The following is a 22,136-nucleotide window of genomic DNA, read 5'->3' on the forward strand; positions in this document are numbered from 1 at the left end:
ATGACTTGAAAAAATATTTTTGAAAAAAAGTATTACTTATTTCCCATTGCCACTTCTGTCTTATAACATTGCAAATATATTCTTCTAATTTATTGTTTTTTTTTTTTTTTTTTTCAGTATGTCGCTAAACGCCTTCATAATGATGCAATGCTAACAATAGCCGCACTTAGTACGATACATGATCTGACAGCAATCAACTGTTAATCAAAACCATTGTTATGTTTGATGTGACAAAATTATAGTGATTCGGCTCTTGTATTTGTGTCATTGTGCAAGAATATACTGTGTTGAGAAAAATAGATACATTCAATTCAATAAATGTTCTTTATTATTTTATAAAAGAAACAATTCTTAAAATAATTGTATCAACCTGCAAAAGCAATACTTTTTATTTGCTGACATAAGACCACGCCGCGTTTTAGTGCACATACTGTACTGTACTATATATAGTGTGGAATATGGTGGAAATATTGTAGTTACTACATTTTCCCCCAAAGATAACCTACAAATATCCCTATTTAGTATATAATTGCTCATGAACTAATAACACAAGTCATCAGGTTGCATTTGTGCATTAACACTGTAAAGCTACAGCATATTCTAAGCATATTAAACTAATAATATAATAATGTGAATAAATCAGCTAATATATATACATATATATATATATTATTTTTTTTTTGTATATATATATATATATATTTAATATATATATATTTTTTAATATATATATTTAAAAATATATATTAAAAAAATATATATATATATATATATATATATATTTAAAAATATATGTTAAAATATATATATATATATATATATATATATATATATATATATATATGAGTTACTTGGTAAAGACAGTTCTCTGCATATTTGTTTATTTATCCCTGGAGGTAGTGCGATGGAATAATTCCCCACTCATCCTGTTTCCAGTAAAGTGCCACGAGGAGCAACATGTTTCATTGGAAAGCAGTCATGAGATATGAATGAGTCATTCTCAGCTGGGCAAAGGTATCTGCTGAGGGGAAGGAGAGAAGGGCATTCTCTATCATGGATGATAATCACCTGATTGCTGCAACCACCATTATGATGTGTACAAACTGGGCCACATGTTGTTTAATGAGGAACTTGCTGGGGATTTGTTTAATATGCTTAAACTAGTCAAGCGGAAGTAAGTAAAAGGACAGTGGCATCATTGAGGATTTAATTATATTTAGAACATAACATTAGCTTTTTAATTCTTTTTTTTTTGTGAGGGAATAACATTTGAATTGTGGTTAGATCAAAGTGCTTACCCAAGTAAAGATGATATCCATTATTTAAACTTGGGGGGGGGGGGGGAAGGGACTTAGGGCTAACGTAACGATTATTCTTTACAAAACTCACAACGGAAGCCCACAAAAGGAAATTACATAATGGGTTATAAATCGAAACGAGGGATTGGAGTAGGGTTTCCTTTTGACAGAAAGAGAAGGCAGGTGAGCAACAGGGGGAAAGGGGTAGGCCTGCAGAAGGGAGGAGCTTGCAACAGGAAGTGCCAATGACACACAGATCAAATAAATGACATAACTGTTCAAAGTTCAACAACCTTCAGTGGCCGGTGAGGTCATACCGAATAGGATTTGTTACTTTGGCAACAGCAGGCTGTTAAGTTGCCCACTAAGAGTGTCCTAATGTACAGACAGCCGCTGAGTCAACAGAGTCTGTTTGGAGTCAACCTTTAAAAGTCACGACCTTGGCGAAAGGTGCAGGAGAGCTGATGTGTTTCCTATACACGGCGGCTTCCTAAAGTTCACACACAGCATTAGCGGCGGGTCATCAGCTTTCCTGACAATAACGCAATTATGATTAACTGCGCTTCTGAATATTTCCCCATCTCCATTCTTTACAAGACCACAAGTCCTTGTATTCCGGCATGAAAATGGAATCCCGATATGATGACCAAAGGCAGCACTTTTGCTGCTTAAAGTTTCACTTCTAAAACAGACGGTCATTCATTACAAACTTAACCAAGTGGAAAAAGTCCCACTTTGTCTGCTTTAAAGAGAATAAAAGCACTCGTCCTCTCTTAAATTGCCATCGTAATGCTCATCAATCCTATCATCAGTACAGCAAAGGAGTCGGCGAACTGATCCGTGACAGAGATCTGCGGCAATAAATGATAGATCTCAGTCTGGATAAGCATGATAAGCAAGTCACATTGTTCACTGTTGTGTGAGGACAACCCCACCGTGGGCAAAGGCCTTCCTCTTAAATGCGCAGATAGAGACGTCGGCAGATAAAAGGGACGTGCACGGGATAAACTGTTCAAATGTGAGCGTCAAACATAAAAACTATGACGGCAAAGGCAACTAAGATCATATCAGAAAACTTTGATGACATTTCATTATTAGTGATATGCAGAGTCTTCGCAAATAAGTGATACTCTTGATGTCAGAAAACAGAAAAGAACGAAGAGGTTGACATTAAAAAATGTTGCTGGTCCGTCATTTTTTAAAGCCGAACCAAACTGTAATTGTCAGTCCGTCGTTTTATTACAACCACGTTTCCGTCATCACTCGGTCACCACTATTTTAGGTCAGTACCGTACGTCATTCGTCTACAAAACGGGCATCCGTCAGCGATGGCTTGACAGTTACACTAACGGACGAAAACCCACTGTCAGAAAATGTGACAGACTGACAGACAGTCCGTCAGTAGTGATGGAATGCCCACCTCTGTGGAAATTGTGGAGTTGAACTCTAAATGCCTGAATAATGGAGAATAACACTTACAGTCAAAATTCAAACTCCGAAATGAATTTCCCCAAAAAGGTGTTCGTCATTCGCCAGCGGCCGGCCCGGCAGTCCGTCAACATCAGTCCGTTATTATTTCGGCCCAGTCCATCACTCAGTCATCGTTATTTTAACCGCATTTCCGTCATCGCTAAATTACAGTTCGTCACCGCTATTTTTCTATTAAAAAAAAAATTGTTTACAAAGGTAACCGCACAATTGTATATATTTAGAAGCAGTTAGACAAATAAAAACAACACACATAAGAGACTTGTACTATTGTTTCCTCCTCTTTCTCAAAATGAACTCTTGTATTTGCTTTTCGGGTTAGTGACGGTTCAGTAACAGACTAACGGACCTTCCGACTGTCCTGAAACACGGTGTTTATGCCCACTTCTGCCCAGATTCAAACCATCAACCTCAGAATCATGAGGCAGAAGTACCATTGTTTCGTGACAAAACCAAAACGTTCCTAACTTCCTTCCATTTGAGTTTCCAGCCACTGTATTGCGAGTGAACACAGCGAAACTAGTTCATTATTGACTCAAGTCTGTATTTAGTAACAGTAAAATTCCAGACATAATCCAGGCCAGGTGAGACAACAATCACCTGGCTGTGGAATGAGTGATAAACGATGACTACAACATGTACAACATGTTTCCTGCAACACAGCATTTAAACTATGAGCCAGCGCTATGTGCTTGGACTCACGTACGAGGAATGCGCGAGTGGGCCGTCTTCAACTGGGTGATAGTTTGCCTGACCAAAGCACGTTAAACTTATGCTCATGGTAACCTCATCATAACCCGCAACCAGACATACCCCTTCACTTTTTCTCCCACAGGATGTGTACAATGTCTATATCCCAGTTTGCTAATCAGCGGCTTGAATGTCTGTTTATACCACGACCTCAATAAATACCACCCCCAAGAGCACTGGTTCCCACAGAGGTTGGCAGAAAATAATAAAATACCCAGCATTCCTTCACTAAGTATAATATAGTAGGCCTGAGTTGTTGGCATTAATGGAAGGAAAAACAACATGTAGCCCCTGAATGCACCACCCTGTGTGAAACAACGACTATTGAACTGTCCCACTGATTTTCCAGCACCTTTAAGATCTGCCGCTGAAATCTCTTTGTGCGTGACTGCAATGCTCAAACAAAGTTGAAATCCTCTTTCGCTTTGGTGTAGCAAGGGAGTATTTGAAATGAAATCAGTTTCATTTGAACATAGAAAGCACTCAAGGCAACCTAAAGATAGGAAGCGGACACTGTTTCTATTCACTTGCGCGATATTCACAAGGCTGTATGACAAAGCCTGCATGGCTACAGGCACTTTCTATCTATCTATCTATCTATCTATCTATCTATCTATCTATCTATCTATCTATCTGGTAGCTAACTAGCTAGACAGATAGATAACCATTTTGCTAGTGAGATAGATATCTTAGCTAGACAGACAGCTATATAACCATTTAGCTAGCTAGCTAGCTAGATATCTCTCTCACTCCATTCCCATCAAACACACCTACATCTGCAATTTTATTTTATTTTTGTGACCTTTTAAATTGTGTATGGTTATTTGTCCGTTTCTTTATGTGTTGAATACTGTTTTTGTTTAGTGTTTTCATTTTTACTACATAGACTATTTTCAAACTTTGTATGTTTTTGTTGATTTGTTTTTCCACTTTTTGGAAGCTAATGGGATCCTAATAAAGAATAAACATCTTTGGGAGTGAAAAAACAAAACTCAAAGACAAAACACACACACACGGATACACAACTTCATAAGTCAAAACTGAACCATCCACCAACTATTTTAAATTTTCAAGTCTTGTGTTTTTAGACTTTATATGGTTTACGTTAATCAGTAACTGCACAATGTGGTTGAATATCTGAATTAAAGAATAAAACACATTCTTAGATTTAAATCCGGCGTTGTTTTTGCTGACAAGTCAGGCAGAATATTTATGCTTCCTAACTGGTGGCTACCATCCATTCGGCCTCAGGAAAGTTTAATGCAGGGTCGTTGCACTATTTAGCACAAATACTAATGAGGTTTACATTTTTAAAGCTTTAACCATATAATCACTCTGGAAGTGAATTAAAATTGTATGAACATTTCCATTCACAACTTTTAGGGAGAAATGCTGTTGTTTCAATTTGCATTCTTTAAGGCAATATATATATATATATATATATATATATATATATATATATATATATATATATATATATATATATATATATATATATTTTTTTTTTTTTTAAAGTCATGCTCGGGGTTAATAATGATTACACGCTATGCGGTGCTTAGATTTATGGCGACATACCAGCATGAATGCGTACATTCCATTGCTCTAATAAGGTGATGTTTGTGTACTAACATGCTGCAGGAGGATGAACATGCACTCATGTTAGACAAAGACTCAAATCCACCCTGGTTCAATATGACATACAAAGTAGAGTATGAAACAAAATGTTGAACCCTATTTGGTCACATACGTAAAAATTAGGGTGACCAGATTTTCAAAATGACGCTACTATTTTTGCTGTAAATCAAATACTGTAGTTTATAAGCGTTAGCATTTGTAATTGTCTCTTCTCAGATAATATGTTTATATCATATACATCCTTGCTCCAAAAATACAAAATAACAAACGGAAATTTTTTACATTATCTGCAAGTTAAAAATATGATAAAGAAAAAAATTCCAACACTTCGGGGTACGCTCCAACCGCCTGTTTTAGCTAAAGATATTAACAAGCTTTCTCCGACAACAACAAAAAAACCTTTCAAAAATATATAAGTTACTTTCATATACTGATAAAATGTCTTTACCCATCTCGAAATGGGAGACAGACTTGTCTATAGCACCGGAATCTGACTTTTGGATTCAAGTTTGTGAAAACGCATTTAAAATGACAAAACACACAAATTTACAACTTATCCAATATAAAATTATTCACAGAACATACATTACTCAATATATGATGAAGAAAATGGGACTCTCAGACTCCGACATTTGTCTCCAATGTTTACAAAACACTACAGACACTTATGTTCATGCTTTATGGTTATGTACTCCGGTTATGTATTTCTGGGCTAAAGTCTTAGAAAAACTTTCCGCTATTTTGGACTGTAGTATACCTTTATCTCCAAACTTGTGTTTGCTAGGTGACCTAACAACAACTGACTTACCACATAAACAATTTCAATCTACACTTGTAGCCCTTACTATCGCTAAAAAAACAATTCTTGTTAACTGGAAAAATAAACAAACTCTGAATATCGACCAGTGGTCTAACCTCCTCATAAATCACATTTTAATGGAAAAAATATCTGCCTCAAATAAAAACCAAATATCAAAATTTATAGAAACATGGTCTACGTATATAGAATTTTTTAACCTAATTCTGGTTACTTAATTCTGCCTGTTAGCGAGAACCACCACATCCTGATAACTTACATTGATGTTTCTGCATTTGGCAATTTATTATTATATTATATTATTAGTATGGGATTTTTTCTTAATAGGTTTTAGGTGAACTAATGAGAGCATTTGTAATTGTTGAGTCTAAATCAAAGACTATTTACTGCATTTGAGTGCAGCCACAATCCCAAATTCTATATCATAACTGAGGCGGACAATATTGATTACCCCCTCAATGTATCAGGAAACTGATGTATGGTTGTGCTCTGAATGCAAGCGCACAGACCAATTCATGAAGCACCATCACCAAACATCACAAGAGCTCCCTGACTGATTGCTATGTCTGATGCATGTCTGTTCGGCCGCTAAGACACACGCACACACTTATGGGGAGGGCAGCGCTCTTCATCTTCAAGGTCAAGAGCCAGATCGTTGACTGATGGAAGTGAGACCGCGCGGCCCATCGTATACACATGTTGATCCGTCCCCAGACGTGAAACCAACGTCACGTTAAAGAATCGTTGAATTTCAACCCGAGGATCTCATTTGTGTTTTTTGTGTGCATATGATGCGGAGGGACAACATTTGGGGGCTGGACAAACCTCATCCTTGCCAAGTATGTAATCCAAAACCAGGCCAATGATTATCTCCCCTCCCTGCAAGCGCTGACTCAATTCTGATTTATGATTTGAATGAATATTGATTTTCCAGGAGACCCCCCCCCACCCCCCACCCCAACCCAAACCCGTCCTCTCTCGCTCTCCATCCATTCCTCCTTTTAACAAAAGAGTGAATGATATATGTGCATTGATTTCCAATCAATTATTTTTATTTTCATTTTATTTAAGCCTGGACAAATTTCAGTGGCCCCCACAGAGGGCAATGCATCTCTATCAATGGTGATGTACCTCATTACTAACTGGCCTTCTGATGGTTGGCGGGGAAATAATGAGCAAAGGTTTATTTCAGAATCTGTCATGCCGGGCATAAACATTGCCGGGCGATAAATTTGTGGCTGCAGCCTTTTACGTGACACTCATAAACAAATATGCTAAATGAACATGTCAGCTCATTTTTAGACCAAATCTTGCTCTTTAACCCTTTAAAGGGCACCCCAGTGAAATGCTTGACCATTATTGAACTACATTACAAGACTCTTTGACTTGACATATGTATCCTAATATATATATATATATATATATATATATGCCTTGTTAAAATAAACGCCTGCGTCATTTTTTCCAGTTTTTTTCCGGAAACAGAAAAAAAAAACAAAAAAAAAACATTTGTGTCATGAAGAGATGATTTTGGGGGGGGGATGCAAAAAAAATGACCCGCAATTATTTTAAGGGTGATGATATACAGTACAACGTGTACAAATATAATCACAATCATTTTTCATGATAAATCATTTAATTGTCTGTGATGAACTGTAATGTCTTACAAAAAAAGTTAACTGTCTTTTATTCACTTCTCTTCCATGTTAAGAACTTATGAGAACTTTGGCTTCCCTTTCATATAATTATTATAACAACTCACTTATTTTTCTCTTTGTTTTAAGAAAAATCACACGGTTGCCTTACAGTTTCTTTTCCTACAAAATTAAATAATTGTATTAGTTTTAAGGGGGGAAAAAACTTTTTTTTTTTTATTTAATTGAGCAGTGATTCCATGTAAATTCTCCAGTGCTTTTCCATGGAAGCAATTGATAATTGGTGACTAATCCGACATACAGTAGTGACTTCTGCACATTAACTTTTATGGGTACAGTAGTTAAATGGCAGTGACCTGATTATTGCAACTCAGAGTAGCAGGTCATTAAATGCAACACATGGATGCTCAGAAGTAGTCAAATGTCATTACGTTATTTACATCTACTTTACTCCAATCCAGCACACAGTCAATTCTGTAGAGTAAATTTGACTCTATTGAGAGTGGGACCAAATAGACTCCGGTTTGGAGTAGGCTAATATTTACACTTGGAAAAGAGTAAAAATAAAGAATTGGAAAACAATAGGATAAATAAATAAAAGTCGCTCAAGGGTGGAGTAACGAAATCACGAACTTCAGCTTGGGAGACTCACTCTACCACCTGAGCTATGCCACTCCTACTGTTTGCTTCTATCCAAGGGGTTGGCACTACGAAGATTCCAGCTGACACGAGCGATATATTAACACACAGCAGGGAGTGGTGTAGCTCAGGTGATAGAGTGGCAAGCTGAAGGTCGTGAGTTTGTTCCTTTTCTTTATTTTACTCTCTTCCAAGTGTAAATATTACTCAAACTGAGTCTATTTGGTCCCACTCTAAATGGAGTAAAAATTTACTCTAAATATAGTCAAATTTACTCTACAGAATTTACTGACAAATGATAAATGTGAGAAATCTGTGAGAGTTACCGAAAACTTAGCATAACATTGACTTCTTATTTTGGTGACCATTGAGAGACTTGTCGCTGAATTGTACCCAACAAAAAAAAAAAAAAATCTCCATGGAACAACTCACTGATTGGGTTGACAGTGATGCATTAAATGGGTCACCCAGTAATTGCTCTTTCCTTGCGGCTACTTGCGGGCCTGGAATTACATAACGATGATAAAGCTCCAGACCTGGCCTTCCGAGATAAAACTGCCATGCAAGGACCCCGCACATTCTCCAAATGCTTCATCTAAGACGCCTTCTGAAGGAAGTGATTACTGTAGAGCGGCCCACTAATGCTCCAGCGGGACCTGGACGTATACTATGTTATTCATCAAATACATCTTTGGAAGCCTTGGCAACTCGGAAAAATGCATGAGTAACGACGGGCCATTATTGCGCAATGAGCAGCCTTGCATTCTACGTTTCATGCGCTGTGACAAAAGGAGTTTTAGCAGTTCCACTAAATGGACACTTTTCCAATCAGACTTTCCCATTGAGTTCTACAAGGACACAACGAATAGCCTCTTTTGAAACATAAGAGCAAAGTGGAAATTCCTTTGCTGGGCTACTGAGTCCAGCTCAAGGCTGAACAAGACGTCCCGCCACCATATGACTAAATCAGATGCCGTGGGTGACAAATACGGCCTCGCAGCTGAGAGCAACACAAAGGACGCTCAGTTGTCTACTTAGCCAATGTCAGAAAATGCCGCCACTTGGAAGACAATGCGCTTCTTGTGTTCAAAATGTTGTTTATTGCATGAGGAGATGGCGTGCCAGGTTGTGGTGCAGCTTCACTCTCTGGACTTATGCAATATACAGGAAGTGCAAGCCTGGCACAGTAGAAGAGGAAATGATAAGAGGGCATTCCGGGTGACGGAAGGCCACTACCAACTATGTCATGGAATGTTGCAGGCGGATGTATCATTCACGATAAGTGTCACAATCGAACATCAAGATGTTTGGAGATCACGAGAGCAAAAATGGCAAACACATCATGTGAAGGGAAAAAATAGTTTGGGGTTACTTCCAGTCACAGAAGAGGGAAGCAAGACTTCTAACCTAAATTGCAAGGTTAGGAGATTTTCTAGGCTCATCCTCATCCAAAACTAATCTGGAGCAGGTTTATAAGAGATGGAATTTTTTTGAAGAACGCTGACACACGCTGGCTTTACCCTCCACTATCAGGAAATGTCCTCAACATACCCGACACTTTCCCCTAACGGAAAATTATACAGTAGCATCATTATTATGGTTGTCATAGCTGCTTGAATATTCATTGTATTTTTTTTTTCCTGGGCTCCTTAACCAACAACATCAGTTTGCTTTATTTGGCCTGAAACAGCAAATTAAGAAGCATCACAATAATACTGCAATATACAATAGAATAATACTTCTTGAAAAAAATTATCCTCCACACGGTGAAAAGAAGACATCTTCAGCATGTATGAAGACACGCTAACTGAATGCATGCCAAAGATAAAATTGGTAAATCAGCTTTTTTCTTTGGTGGGTGCAAACAGAAAAATAGAAGAATGCAAGGGCCGCTTTAAAATGTATTTGACTTTAATGTATTAAATACGCAATTTGTCAAACTTTCTGTCTAAAAGTTAATGAGGCAAATAGTTTAGGATTTTTCTAGATTTTGGGGTGGCCCTGGGCCCAGTACCCCACTGGACTAGAGCCGCACCTGCAATGAACAGCAACCTAATAACATCTCTTTATTCGGAACAACAACAACAAAAAAAGAGCATATTGTAGTAAGCTGACGATTTTTAAAACAGTTACTTCAGGATTACTAATGCAATATATTTATTAATAACACACAGCAGAAAGCGGAAGAAACTAATTTCTTCTAAAACTGAATTATCTTTATTGAAAAGAAATTGTGTTATTTTTGTCATAAATACTTCATTTGCATCATTGCATATTTAGAAAAGCTCCGCAATATATATATATATATATTTGTTTTTGTTTTTTGTCATGTTGCGGGCCACAAAAAAATGGATGGCAGGCCGCAAATGGCCTCCGGGCCATAGTTTGGACACACCTGTTGTGGACTCTCTCAGATTGTAATCTAATGTATTTAGGAACAAATTGTATTATTCAAAATGTATTAGGAAACGAAAAATGAAAACATTAAATCACTATAATTGTTAACAAAAAGTTTAAACATGATTCCTGGATCTTCAACACAGTTTGAAGTTGCCAATACAATTTCTTGATAATGTAATACCATAAAATGAAACTTTTATTTGGGAACAAGCAAAGTTGAATTCTAAAATGATCGTTTATTATGAGCAGAACTACTCAGACTGAAGGTATTTTCCTAAACTCATAAAACTTATTTGCTTATGTAATAGCTAAACAGTTCCAGCAACCAGTGTCCCAAGAATATGCTGAAACTTTTCTTTTTTTTTCTTTTTTCTCGAGGCCGATGTCAACACACACTCCTCACCGCAGTTTTGGTGAGCTCATAGCGTTTAAACGCTGCTGTCACAGTGCTACTTGAGAGCACAGAAACAGCGAGAGGATCTGTTTTCAAAGGCTCGAGCAGTTTCGGCTCACATGCGCTGTCTGTGGTCAAACATGAAGCTAGCAACACCACAGACTGGAGCGGGTGGCCGTACGCGTTACGCGCTTATATACACGCTAAAAATAACTGTCCAATCAGCGACGAGACGCTGGGAGTCAAACGCGCCAATCAGAGCGCAGAGCGAGGCTCATGAATGCCGAGCTTCCCCGCGATTGGTCGCTTGTGATATCATTTGGCATGCAGGAGGCTGCTCGCCGCTGATTGGCTGAACCGGAGCGAGCGTCATCCTGCCGTGAGGAAGGAGGGGCGGGCTTGGAGGTTTGAATAGGGAACTTTGCAGAGCCAGTAGCTCTCCATCTAGTCCGGTGCAGTGTTTGCAAATACCTTAAACGCCGAGCGAGAGAAGGAGGGGGACGGAGGCTTGCTTGAAAACAAGCGCTGCTCGCTTCGCGTCGCATGCGAGTTACAGCAAGTGGACACTCTTCGCTTCTTTTTCCTCTTTGGCTTCTTTTATCTTCGTCACTACACATTTAACGCGCAGATCGAACACTTTGAAAGAAGCTCGGGAAAATGGATGTTCTACCCATGTGCAGCATCTTTCAAGAACTTCAAATAGTTCACGACACGGGCTATTTCTCCGCCTTACCGTCACTGGAGGAGTACTGGCAGCAGGTGAATATGTCATCTTTTTATTTTTTATTTTTTTTAAATCTTTCAGCTATCCGTGCATGCCTAATGTCGAGCGCCGTCAATGTGCCGTCAGAATGCGTAGCTGAGAGCGAAGTGGATCACTGTGTCACGTCTGACAGCTGGAAGTCCAAAACACGCGCGTGCGCGCGTAGCTTGCGCTCCTGCGTGCGCGTGCACGTGCACGACTCCAACGTACTCCATTCAACATTTTGTACCGTCGCAAAAACGGCAGATCGTTTTAGGTGCATATTTAAAGACTATCGCAAACAAATAGCACTCTACTCGTGTACTATTTATGCCTGTAAGGCAACGAGTTGGGATTTTTCGCTGTCAGGCAAATTATTTAAGTTGAAGTTGCGTTGGTATCTTCCAATATTTTTCTCTTTTAGCTAAATAAATATCACCATTGTGATGCAGTGCAGTTTCACGCCACTATTACACCAAGAGAATACATTTCTTGACAAAACTGCATTGGATGTGTACAAGTGTACCTGATGTTATGGTCAGCGTGTGTTTAACCCCTAGGCGTTATTGTGACCATTTTGTTGGGCTTTTTGTTGGTTCTGACCAAGCCATTTCAAAATAAAATACTGCCCACGGGTTAAACTGCAGCAAGACGAGATCATATCAAATTCCAATTCCCCACTGGCATGCAGGGAAGCAAGCGTAGCTGGGAAACATTGTTAAGGCTGCACAAGAGCGAGAAAGGCATTTATTCCTGGAGGAAATATTTATTCTACGTGAACGTAGTCAACGTGGTTGTCTTTTAATGAATGGCCCTGCCTTTCAACTTTAATGGCCGCCGGAGTAAATTGGAGCTTGTGTAGTGTGTAGCTGACAACTGTGAGGAAGGATGTGATTGCATGTCAGAGGTACCCGCATGAGGAAAAGCAGCTCATTGCGGGGAGGGGGGGGGGGGGGGGTGAGTGGCTTCCTTAAAAGGTATCTAAATTCGTTCAGTGAGTCATTGGGCCACTGAAATGACAAATGTTGAGAGCTGCAATATATGAGGAAAAGATAGTGGTTGGATGTCAATGTTACCCTGGTGCCAGTCACAGGTTACGCCAGAGGTGTCCAAACTTTTCCTCCAAGGGCCACAGACAGAAAAATGGAAGAATCTCTGCATTCAAAACCAATAAAGAGCAATCTGTAGTCAACTGACCATGTCTAAAGCAGTTACTTAGAACTCTTTAATGTGATATGTTCACAATTTGGACCTTGATGCACAAAGTGAGGGGGAACCGTTTTTTGCTTCTAAAAATTATTCATTGTTATTCACTTCGGTGTTATGAATAATTTTAGCAGTTGCAAATACTTAATTTGAATATTTCCATATCTTAAAAAAAAAAAAGCTCTACACGTTCCAAAACACATTTTGCTGGTGTCAGGCTGAAACTTTGTACTTCCAAAGTAGTCACTTTTCAGGAGACCCCCCAAAACAGCAACCATTAACATTGCATCATCAAAAAGAGCAAGCTATTTTGAACACAACAACAAAACAAAAAAATAACACCCACTACTATAGATTTTTTTTTTTAAATACTAAATTTACCAAATTGTGACTTTTGGCTCGACGCCAGCGAGTTATTAGTAGTTGTCCATATGTACCACATGCCCCCACTCATTGGATGTGACACCCCACCCATTTTTGGGGGGACAAAATGCAATTTTTATTATATGCTGCAGGGTGCGGAAAAAAATAGATGGCGGGCCGCAAATGGCCCCTGGGCCACAGTTTGGAGACCTCTGGGTTAAGCTAGTGTTAATATTATAAATGCAGCAACATACAACCTACATAAACTGTGGCGTTACAAAGATAATCAGATTGATTGCCATTTTGAAATTACTCAAAATTACTTTGCAACTACTTTGAAATTACAATATTTTCTAGAACCTCATGACATCATGCATGAAGGTATTTCTGGAAAAAAAATGCTGCTCCAGGCATGTATTCCACATCCAATGTTTAGGCTTGGGAGCACGTTCATCTGAAAATGCCCCCCCGCCCCCACGGGCCCCAATTTGGACACCCCTGGGTTAAGCTAGTGTAATATAAATGCAAGCAACCTGCACAAGCTAATGGGTAGCAACATACAACCAATATAAATTGTGTCTTTACAAAGATCATCAGGTTGATTGACACTTTTAAATTACTCAAAATTACTTTGAAATTACTTTGTAACTACTTTGAAATTACAGTGAAATTACAATATTTATCTCATGACATCATGCATGATGGTATTTCTAAAAAAATAAATAAAAATGAATCTGCTCCAGGCAAGTATTCCACATCCAATGTCTAGGCTTGGGAGCACGTTCATCTGAAAATGGCCCCCCGGGGCCCCAATTTGGACACCCCTGGGTTAAGCTAGAGTAATATTATAAATGCAAGCAACCTGCACAAGCTAATGGGTAGCAACATACAACCATTATAAATTGTGTCTTTACAAAGACAATCAGGTTGATTGCAATTACTCAAAATTACTTTAAAATTACTTTGAAATTACAATATTTATCTCATGACTTCACGCATGATGGTATTTCTAAAAAAAATTAATTAAAATGAATCTGCTCCAGGCAAGTATTCCACATCCAATATTTCGGCTTGGGAGCACGTTCATCTGAAAATGGCCCCCCGGGGCCCCAATTTGGACACCCCTGGGTTAAGCTAGTGTAATATTATAAATGCAAGCAACCTGCACAAGCTAATGGGTAGCAACATACAACCAATATAAATTGTCTTTACAAAGATAATCAGGTTGATTGCAATTACTCAAAATTACTTTGAAATTACTTTGCAACTACTTTGAAATTACTATGAAATTACAATATTTATCTCATGACATCACGCATGATGGTATTTAAAAAATATATATATATTTTTTAAATCTGCTACAGGCAAGTATTCCACATCCAATGTTTGGGCTTGGGAGCGCATTCATCATTTAAAAGGACCCCCCCCCCCCTCCTCGTAGAAGCTGTTGCGAAGGAGCCCACCCTCTGCAGGGGTTGTGTTAAAATTCATGTTTTCTCACTGTACTTTCTCTTTTGTTGTCATTGCTTCAGACATGCTTGGAGCTGGAGCGCTATCTACAGAGCGAGCCTTACGTCTCCACTCCCGATCTCAAGTTTGATGGCCAGGAGGACCTCTGGAGCAAGTTGATCCTGGCCTGCGGGGATAAGGCCAAAGCTGACCCCAAGCTGCCCCCGGCGCCCCAAGAGGAGGACAATCACGACAGTCAAATTTTTGACACCAACAGTGTGAATTCGGATGCCAGCAGCGAAGCGTCAGACAGTTCCGAGGAGCTCTCGCCCACGCACAGCTTTACCTCCAACCCTCTCGGCTCCGCCTTGGTAGGCTCGGGACCTTTTAGCCCGTCCGTGATCAGCACCCCGCCGTCCTCGCCGGAGGCCAACTCCGAGCCCGGCGGCGTCGTGGGCGGCTGGGTCGGCACGCACGGCGACTTGCACTTGCCGGTGAAAATCCGGAGCGGCGGCAGCGCGGCCAAGGGTTCGGAAAAGACGGGACTCACCTGCGGGGATGTTTCTCCGGACGGCAGGAGGAGGATACACAGGTGTCAGTTCAACGGCTGTCGCAAGGTTTACACGAAGAGCTCGCACCTAAAAGCACATCAGCGCACTCATACAGGTCAGTTGCCAAATGATTTTCAGACTAGAGATAGACCGATACCGAGGCCGATAGCCGATATTTGAAGCCGATATTCATTTTCAGTTAAAAATTAAAAAAAGGTGGTGGTGGGGGTGGGGTGCGTATATTGGCCACAAAATTTTCAGTTTTTTTCATTTAGGGAGTCCCCAAGGTTATCACTACGTCTTAAAAAGTTAAATGGAAACTTAAGCAAGTGAATACCATAGCATTAGCTCCTTATAGTTTTCTACAGTACCCCCCCCCCAATTATTATTTTTTTAAATACCTGAATTCTTAAACTTTAAAAAATATATATTTTGATGTCAAACAGAAGGTTCCTAGGGTCAGTCGCATCTTTTCTAAAGATAACTCCAAATTTAGATAAATAGCTCCCTGAGATTAAAATGGTTTTAGATCTACCTTAAATTTGGCCATCAGATTAAAAAAAAAAAAAAAAAAAGAAGCCGATACCGATATTCGTATTGGTAAAATGCCCAATATCGGCACTGGTAATCTGCATCGGCACAAATATTGGGCATTTTGGGCATCTGCGCCGATATTGGGCATTTTGGGCATGCCCAATATCGACGCATTTTTTGGGCCGATTATCGGTCTATTTGTATTTCAGCCATAAAATGTCCTTATGCAACTAATTCAGACATCCGCTCCAAATGGCATCGTACAACCAACGTAATTAAAGATCCACGTTGCATGATTGTCCTCAGCTGGTGCACAGCAACATTAGCCTTGCATGGCTGGATACCTAAACTGTGACCTAATCTATGTGGAATGCGACTGACTGGCCCAGTGAGAGAGCCGAGCAAGCAGGAGTAAAAGGGGGAGGGGCTGCACATGGGAGATAAAAGGACTTCAAAACAGATTGAGTTTCGCCATGGGAAAGGCAGAGTGGGCTCGGGCGGGGGTGGCGGCGGCGCATTACGGGAGCCTTTGAGTGGTCACTTTTTTGATTTTTTTGGATTATAGGCGTGAAATTGCACGGCTGGGTTTTCTGGTTTTGCAGAACCCGATCTCGCACGTTGTCACTGGCGACATTCCGAGCATGCTTCCCGTTGCATTAAAAGAGGAAAACAAAACATGCTAGTCAACCGACGGGTTGGACGGTATCTGTCTTGGGTGACTCCGCGCGCCTCGTCGGGCCTGTTTCACCCTGAGGCTTGATTGATTTTGAATGTTTTGCAAATACGAGCAGACATCAAAAAGCCTTGTTTTGGTATCGCTTTTTGAATGTGTTTCTATCCGCTTGTCGCAGGTGAGAAGCCGTACAGGTGTTCATGGGAGGGATGCGAGTGGCGTTTTGCACGAAGCGACGAGTTGACCAGACACTTCAGGAAGCACACCGGGGCAAAGCCATTCAAATGCAGTCACTGTGACAGGTGAGTTTGGCCTGTTTTGCTGCCTATAGCGGTGCAGTTTCTCACTTGCAAGGCACAGCAACTTGAATGGAACTTTACATGGATTTTTTGTGAAATTGTTTAATACTATGAACGGTTATTGAGGATACGTGTTTGTATTTTATTTTCTTCTTTTGTCACATCTACACACTAAGGCCTTAAGTACCAGAACAGATGATAAATAAACTCAACATTATCTATTACGGTTTTTAAAACAGTCAGTTTTGATTATTTGATTTGTAAAAATTGACTTAAATGGCTGAAAGATAACATTTTAAATTGTTACAAATACTGAAGTGGAGTCACTTTTTTACACTCCGATATTACAAAAACAGAATCTTCTATGTCGCTACTGTAATTTAAGGAGCCTAACCAGTTTTCAGTAACTAAACTGAATGTTTGTGGAGCTAGCGAATGTTGATTTCTCTTCAGGGTTCGTTTAAGGTCGCAACGTTCGCTAAAGCATTCTCTAAACATTCACCAACAATTTTTATGTTTTTTCTTGTCACAAGGAAATCTTGAGCATGATCACAAATCCCTTGTGACAGAAAAAAAAAAGTGTTGGCAGATGTTTAGTGAACGTTGCGACTTTGAACGACGCCTGAGCTTCGTTCAAGGTCGCAACGTTGGCTAAACCAATCATTTTAATGTTTTTTCTTGTCAAGGAAATTTTGATCAAAAAATTCCTTGCAACAACAAAAAAAAAAAAGTGTTGGCAAATGTTTAGTAAACGTTGCAACCTTAAACGAAGCTTGACAAGAAATCAACATTTGCTAGCTTGTTAAACATTTGCCCCTCAGTGTGATATGGGCTAATTAGGGATGGGCAAGGTACTGATACCAGGCCGTATTTCAAGGTTTTCGTACTCACAACACTGATCGATACCAGTATTGGTTGCCCTCGTATGGCCATTTTATGAACAGGGACTAGAAATTAGGATTTATATATATATATATATATATATATATATTAGGGGTGGTAGAAAAAATCGATTCGGCAATATATCGCGATATTACAGCGCGCAATTCTCAAATCGATTCGATATGCGGCCGAATTGATTTTTAAACATCAATTTTTTATGGGAATATTCAACAAAACGTCTCAGTTAGGATTTACACATTAAGCATAGAAGAATGCTATATTAATGGAACATTAAGCCTTAATATTTTTATTTCAGTGCTGTTCAAACACGAAACCGACTGCAACCTGTTTGTTTAAATGCAGCGGCTCAGTTATAAGCCTGAATTTTCAGATAAAGAAATACATTTTCATACAAATCTTACAGTGTGCATGTACAAGTTTACTGATTAGTATTTTTTAAATTTGAGTTTAAAAAAAAATCGCAATAATCAATTTATAGATTCGTATCGGGATTAATCGGTATGTGACCTATGAATCGTGATGCGAATCGAATCGCCAGGTACTAGGCAATTCACCCCCCTAATATATATATATATATAAAAAATTATTTTTATTATTATTATTTTTTTATAGCCTTTAACGTGGCCTTATTAATTATTATTAAGTGAGGGACCTTTTCAATAAATAAAAAAAAAATATATATATATATATTGTAACGTCCTTGAAAACAAACATCTCAGCCTCTCACTTCTGCCCCACTAATATTTGCCCCCCACCCTCTCTTCCACCTTCCCGTCCCCAGATGTTTCTCCAGGTCTGACCATCTGGCTCTTCACATGAAGAGGCACATCTGAAGCGCGGGGGGGTGAGCACCAAACCAAGCAACACAGCGGAGGGCAAAAGTTTTTTTTTTTTGTTTTTTGTTTTTTTTTTTAAATGGGAAAAAAAAAAAAAAAACACAGTCTCCCTTACCAGTCTCTTGGTTGAACTTATCCCAGAGAGCGGAGTGGTGGGAGTGTGTTCCAGCCAAAGCATGCTGTTTTGCACCATACTGAAACCCAGTGCCTCCGGGACCTCTCTTCGGAGGAGGGGCGCCCTGAAGGTTGCAACAAAGCGGACAAAATCATCAACGTTCGGGAGAAAGATGCTGAGAGCAATTTTTTGATTAAAACGGTCAGGAAAAAGAAGAGAGAGAAAAAAAAAAGAAAAAAATGTAAAGAAAAGAATGAATGATTTTGTTTGTATGGTGCATGATGTTTTGGGGGGACAGCTGATACACTGGTACTTTGCAAAAACTGTCTGAGGTGAATGTACTGTGAATGACTGGCATGGGCTGCCCCGACCCCCCCCCCCCCCCCCCCCGGATTGCGGGAGGGAAGAAGAGAGGATGGATGGCGAGTTGGGGGCTTGCGGGCGGGGGGGCGCTGGCACCGACGTTGCTGTGGACTGAGTGAGCTTTTTTGGGGGAAACATTCCACTTATGTTTCCCCAGTGGCAGTCTGTCCGGCACCTCGACTTGGGTTCGAGGAGGTTTTTCTACCAGAGAAAAACATGCCACCTTTCTGGTCGGCGGTCGCTGTATGAGATGATTTTTTTGTTCGTTTTGTTTTGTTTTTTGGTGCAGCTACTAAATGTGCAATGTGTTATGTAGCCTGATTTCTTATTTTTTTACGAGCTGCAAAGCTTCCTTTGTAGTTCAATTGTATAAGCTGTGTGCTTAGAGGTATAACACGACTATAACTTCAGTATCATAGACAGGTGTTGCATGGTTCTAGGGTTTGTTCATTTCCCGTTTCCACTATAATCAGGACTGCAAATAGTTTCAATTACAGTGCAGCTAGAATGCAAACGGTTGAAAAAAAAAAAAGTTACAATATTGTACATAAAGCCTTGATGATTCCCTCTTTTTTTTTTTCTTCCATTCCTGTGTTCACTTCACCACCGCTTGCTCGTTCTTCTCATTCATCTTCTGCCTTGGGGTGACGATTTTGGAATTTTTTTGTACTTTGTTTCTATCTAATAATGCACTGTTGACCTGAATGGTGCCTTATGCAAGTGACTGCCCCCCCCCCCGAGAGGGGAGTTCGTATTTGTTATATGGGTGATTTGACAAGCTTGCTCAAGGCTCAATTACAAAATGTCTTCTCTTTGTGTTTGGTGACAAAGATCTGTTTCTTAACTGTGGTCATTAAAGTACTTTTTTTTTTTTTTTTTTTTTAATCTTAGCATCGATTTATACGAAAAAGTATTAGGGCTAGTTAAGAGAGGGGGGGAAAAAAGGTTGGCAGGATTCTGACTATTCTCACAATTCTGACTTTAAAGTGACAATTCTGACTTTAATCTCACTCTCACTTTAATCTCAAATTTAAATCATAATTCTCACTTTATTCTCAGAATTCTCACTTGAAAGTGAGAATGCTGACTTTAACCTCAGAATTCTGACTTAAATCTCAGAATTTTGATTTTAATCTCAGAATTCTGACTTTAATCTCGGAATTCTGACTTCAAAGTGAGAATTCTCACTTTAATCTCAGACTTTAAAGACAGAATTCTCACTTTATTCTCAGAATTCTCACTTGAAAGTGAGAATTCTGACTTTAATCTCAGAATTCTGACTTTAATCTCGGAATTCTGACTTCAGAGAATTCTCATTTTAATCTCAGACTTTAAAGACAGAATTCTCACTTTATTCTCAGAATTCTGACTTCAAAGTGAGAACTCTCACTTTAATCTCAAATTTAAATCATAATTCTCACTTTAATCTCAAAATTCTGACTTTAATCTCAAAATTATGACCTTAATCTCAGCATTCTGACTTCAAAGTTAGAATTCTCACTTCAATCTCAGAATTTAAAGACAGAATTCTCACTTTAAATTCTGAGAATAAAGTCTGAATTCTCACTTTAAAGTCAGGATTGTGAGAATAAACCAAACCTTTTTTCTTTTCTTCTTTTTCACAGGCCTTGATCCTCTTCGATAGATTTAGCTACAATTCTGTAAATAGTTAAAACGCTGTATGTTTAAAGCACTTAATTTTTTTTCGTTATTAACGATGTCAACTACTGTGTAGTATGTACTGATGTCCATCAAACACAGCTCAAAAGGTACAAAAAGACGGCTATTATTTTTAAGTTGGTAACACCCCCCCCCCCCCTCTTTATTGTCCCTTTTATGCCTGCAAGTGGGACTAAAGAAACAGCTAAAGATTTATTGTAATTAACAGGCTGCAGTTGGACAGGCCTCGCCTTGTAGTGCCTCACAGTAATGAATTGCTAAAGGCTTTGTTGGCATGGAATCTGTCACAGACTGCTGACTGTGGAGCTTGGATATTGACCTGTCTGGGGAGCGTTGTTTTAGCAAGGCAGCAACAGTATTATGAAAACCAAAAAAGCACGATCTGGCCCAAAATGGAGTTTGGAGGGTGGGGGTAAAGATCAACCAATTGACAGCGCTTGTCAAAGTTAAATCGGGAAAGAAGAAGCCCACTAAGGTGGAGGGCCGCAATTCATGCAGGATTAAACGATCCCCCGCCACCTTGCCAAAAGGAATCAGATGTCACGCTGCGATATATAGATTTCAGATGGGCGGGTGGCGCACGAGGACGTGTACAAACTCGAAACGGCGATAGATCGGAGATGGCCGCCAGCCGATACAGTTCAAATCGTAATTGAGCCTTGAAACAGCTCTGTTTGCTGACATGGTTTTCACTCCACGTCATCTCTTTCATGCCACTATTCCAGCTCTTCTGTCTCACACACACACAAACAAACACACAGCTTTGTTCTCAATTGACTCTTTGTATAAAAAGAAAAAAAAACTTTTGTAAAATTGTTATGTTTATGCTTTATGAAATTTTTATTTGGAATTGTTTTGCAAAATTGTTATATTTCTGTATGAATGTATTTTTTATTGGAATAATAAGAAATTCTTATCTGACCTTGCTTCCTTTGTCTTATTTGTTGAGTCACCTCACTCAGTTGGCCGACATTATTGCAAGCGCTTCCTAAACACCCCCCCCCCCCAACACCACGGTGACACAGACAAAAATTAGATTAAAGCCAGTGTGGGCACCAAAAAGCATCATTTTATGCATCATTTAGAAACATGATGTTGACCAGGTGCTCCTACATTTTTATTATTATTTAAGTTTCTCTGTAAATAGGGTCAACAATTTCCAACTCATTCACTGCCAGTCATTTTAGAAAATTTCTGAATTTTCAATACCCACACGATATTATGTCCAATAATTATATATAAACCGAGTCTGCCAAATGACAGAATAGATTCTCTCCTTTCTGTCTTATCACATTATTTTATAATCGACAGTAGAAAAGGTAGGTTGCACAAAATGCAGCCATTAC

General features: G+C 39.2%; 2 protein-coding genes across 2 annotated transcripts in view; both read left to right on the forward strand.

Annotated features, from left to right (window-relative positions):
• LOC144040590 (uncharacterized) overlaps nucleotides 1-22,136 on the forward strand; it is a 316,049-nt gene that overhangs the window by 269,103 nt on the left and 24,810 nt on the right. The window lies entirely within an intron of this gene.
• klf6a (Kruppel like factor 6a) lies at nucleotides 11,466-21,711 on the forward strand. The gene is made up of 4 exons (XM_077554710.1): nucleotides 11,466-11,835; nucleotides 14,920-15,502; nucleotides 16,773-16,896; nucleotides 18,578-21,711. The coding sequence occupies exons 1-4, from the start codon at nucleotides 11,734-11,736 to the stop codon at nucleotides 18,627-18,629; spliced, it is 861 nt and encodes a 286-aa protein (XP_077410836.1). The 5' UTR covers nucleotides 11,466-11,733; the 3' UTR covers nucleotides 18,630-21,711.

The sequence above is a fragment of the Vanacampus margaritifer genome, chromosome 20 (assembly GCF_051991255.1).
Source record: "Vanacampus margaritifer isolate UIUO_Vmar chromosome 20, RoL_Vmar_1.0, whole genome shotgun sequence".
NCBI lineage: Eukaryota > Metazoa > Chordata > Actinopteri > Syngnathiformes > Syngnathidae > Vanacampus > Vanacampus margaritifer.

Bases quoted from the DNA above. Each gene is read 5' to 3' on its own strand.
- klf6a (XM_077554710.1), top strand. From the start codon at position 11,734: ATGGATGTTCTACCCATGTGCAGCATCTTTCAAGAACTTCAAATAGTT. The intron at 15,503-16,772 runs GTCAGTTGCCAA...CGCTTGTCGCAG, and splicing joins ACATCAGCGCACTCATACAG to GTGAGAAGCCGTACAGGTGT. The intron at 16,897-18,577 runs GTGAGTTTGGCC...TCCCGTCCCCAG, and splicing joins AAATGCAGTCACTGTGACAG to ATGTTTCTCCAGGTCTGACC.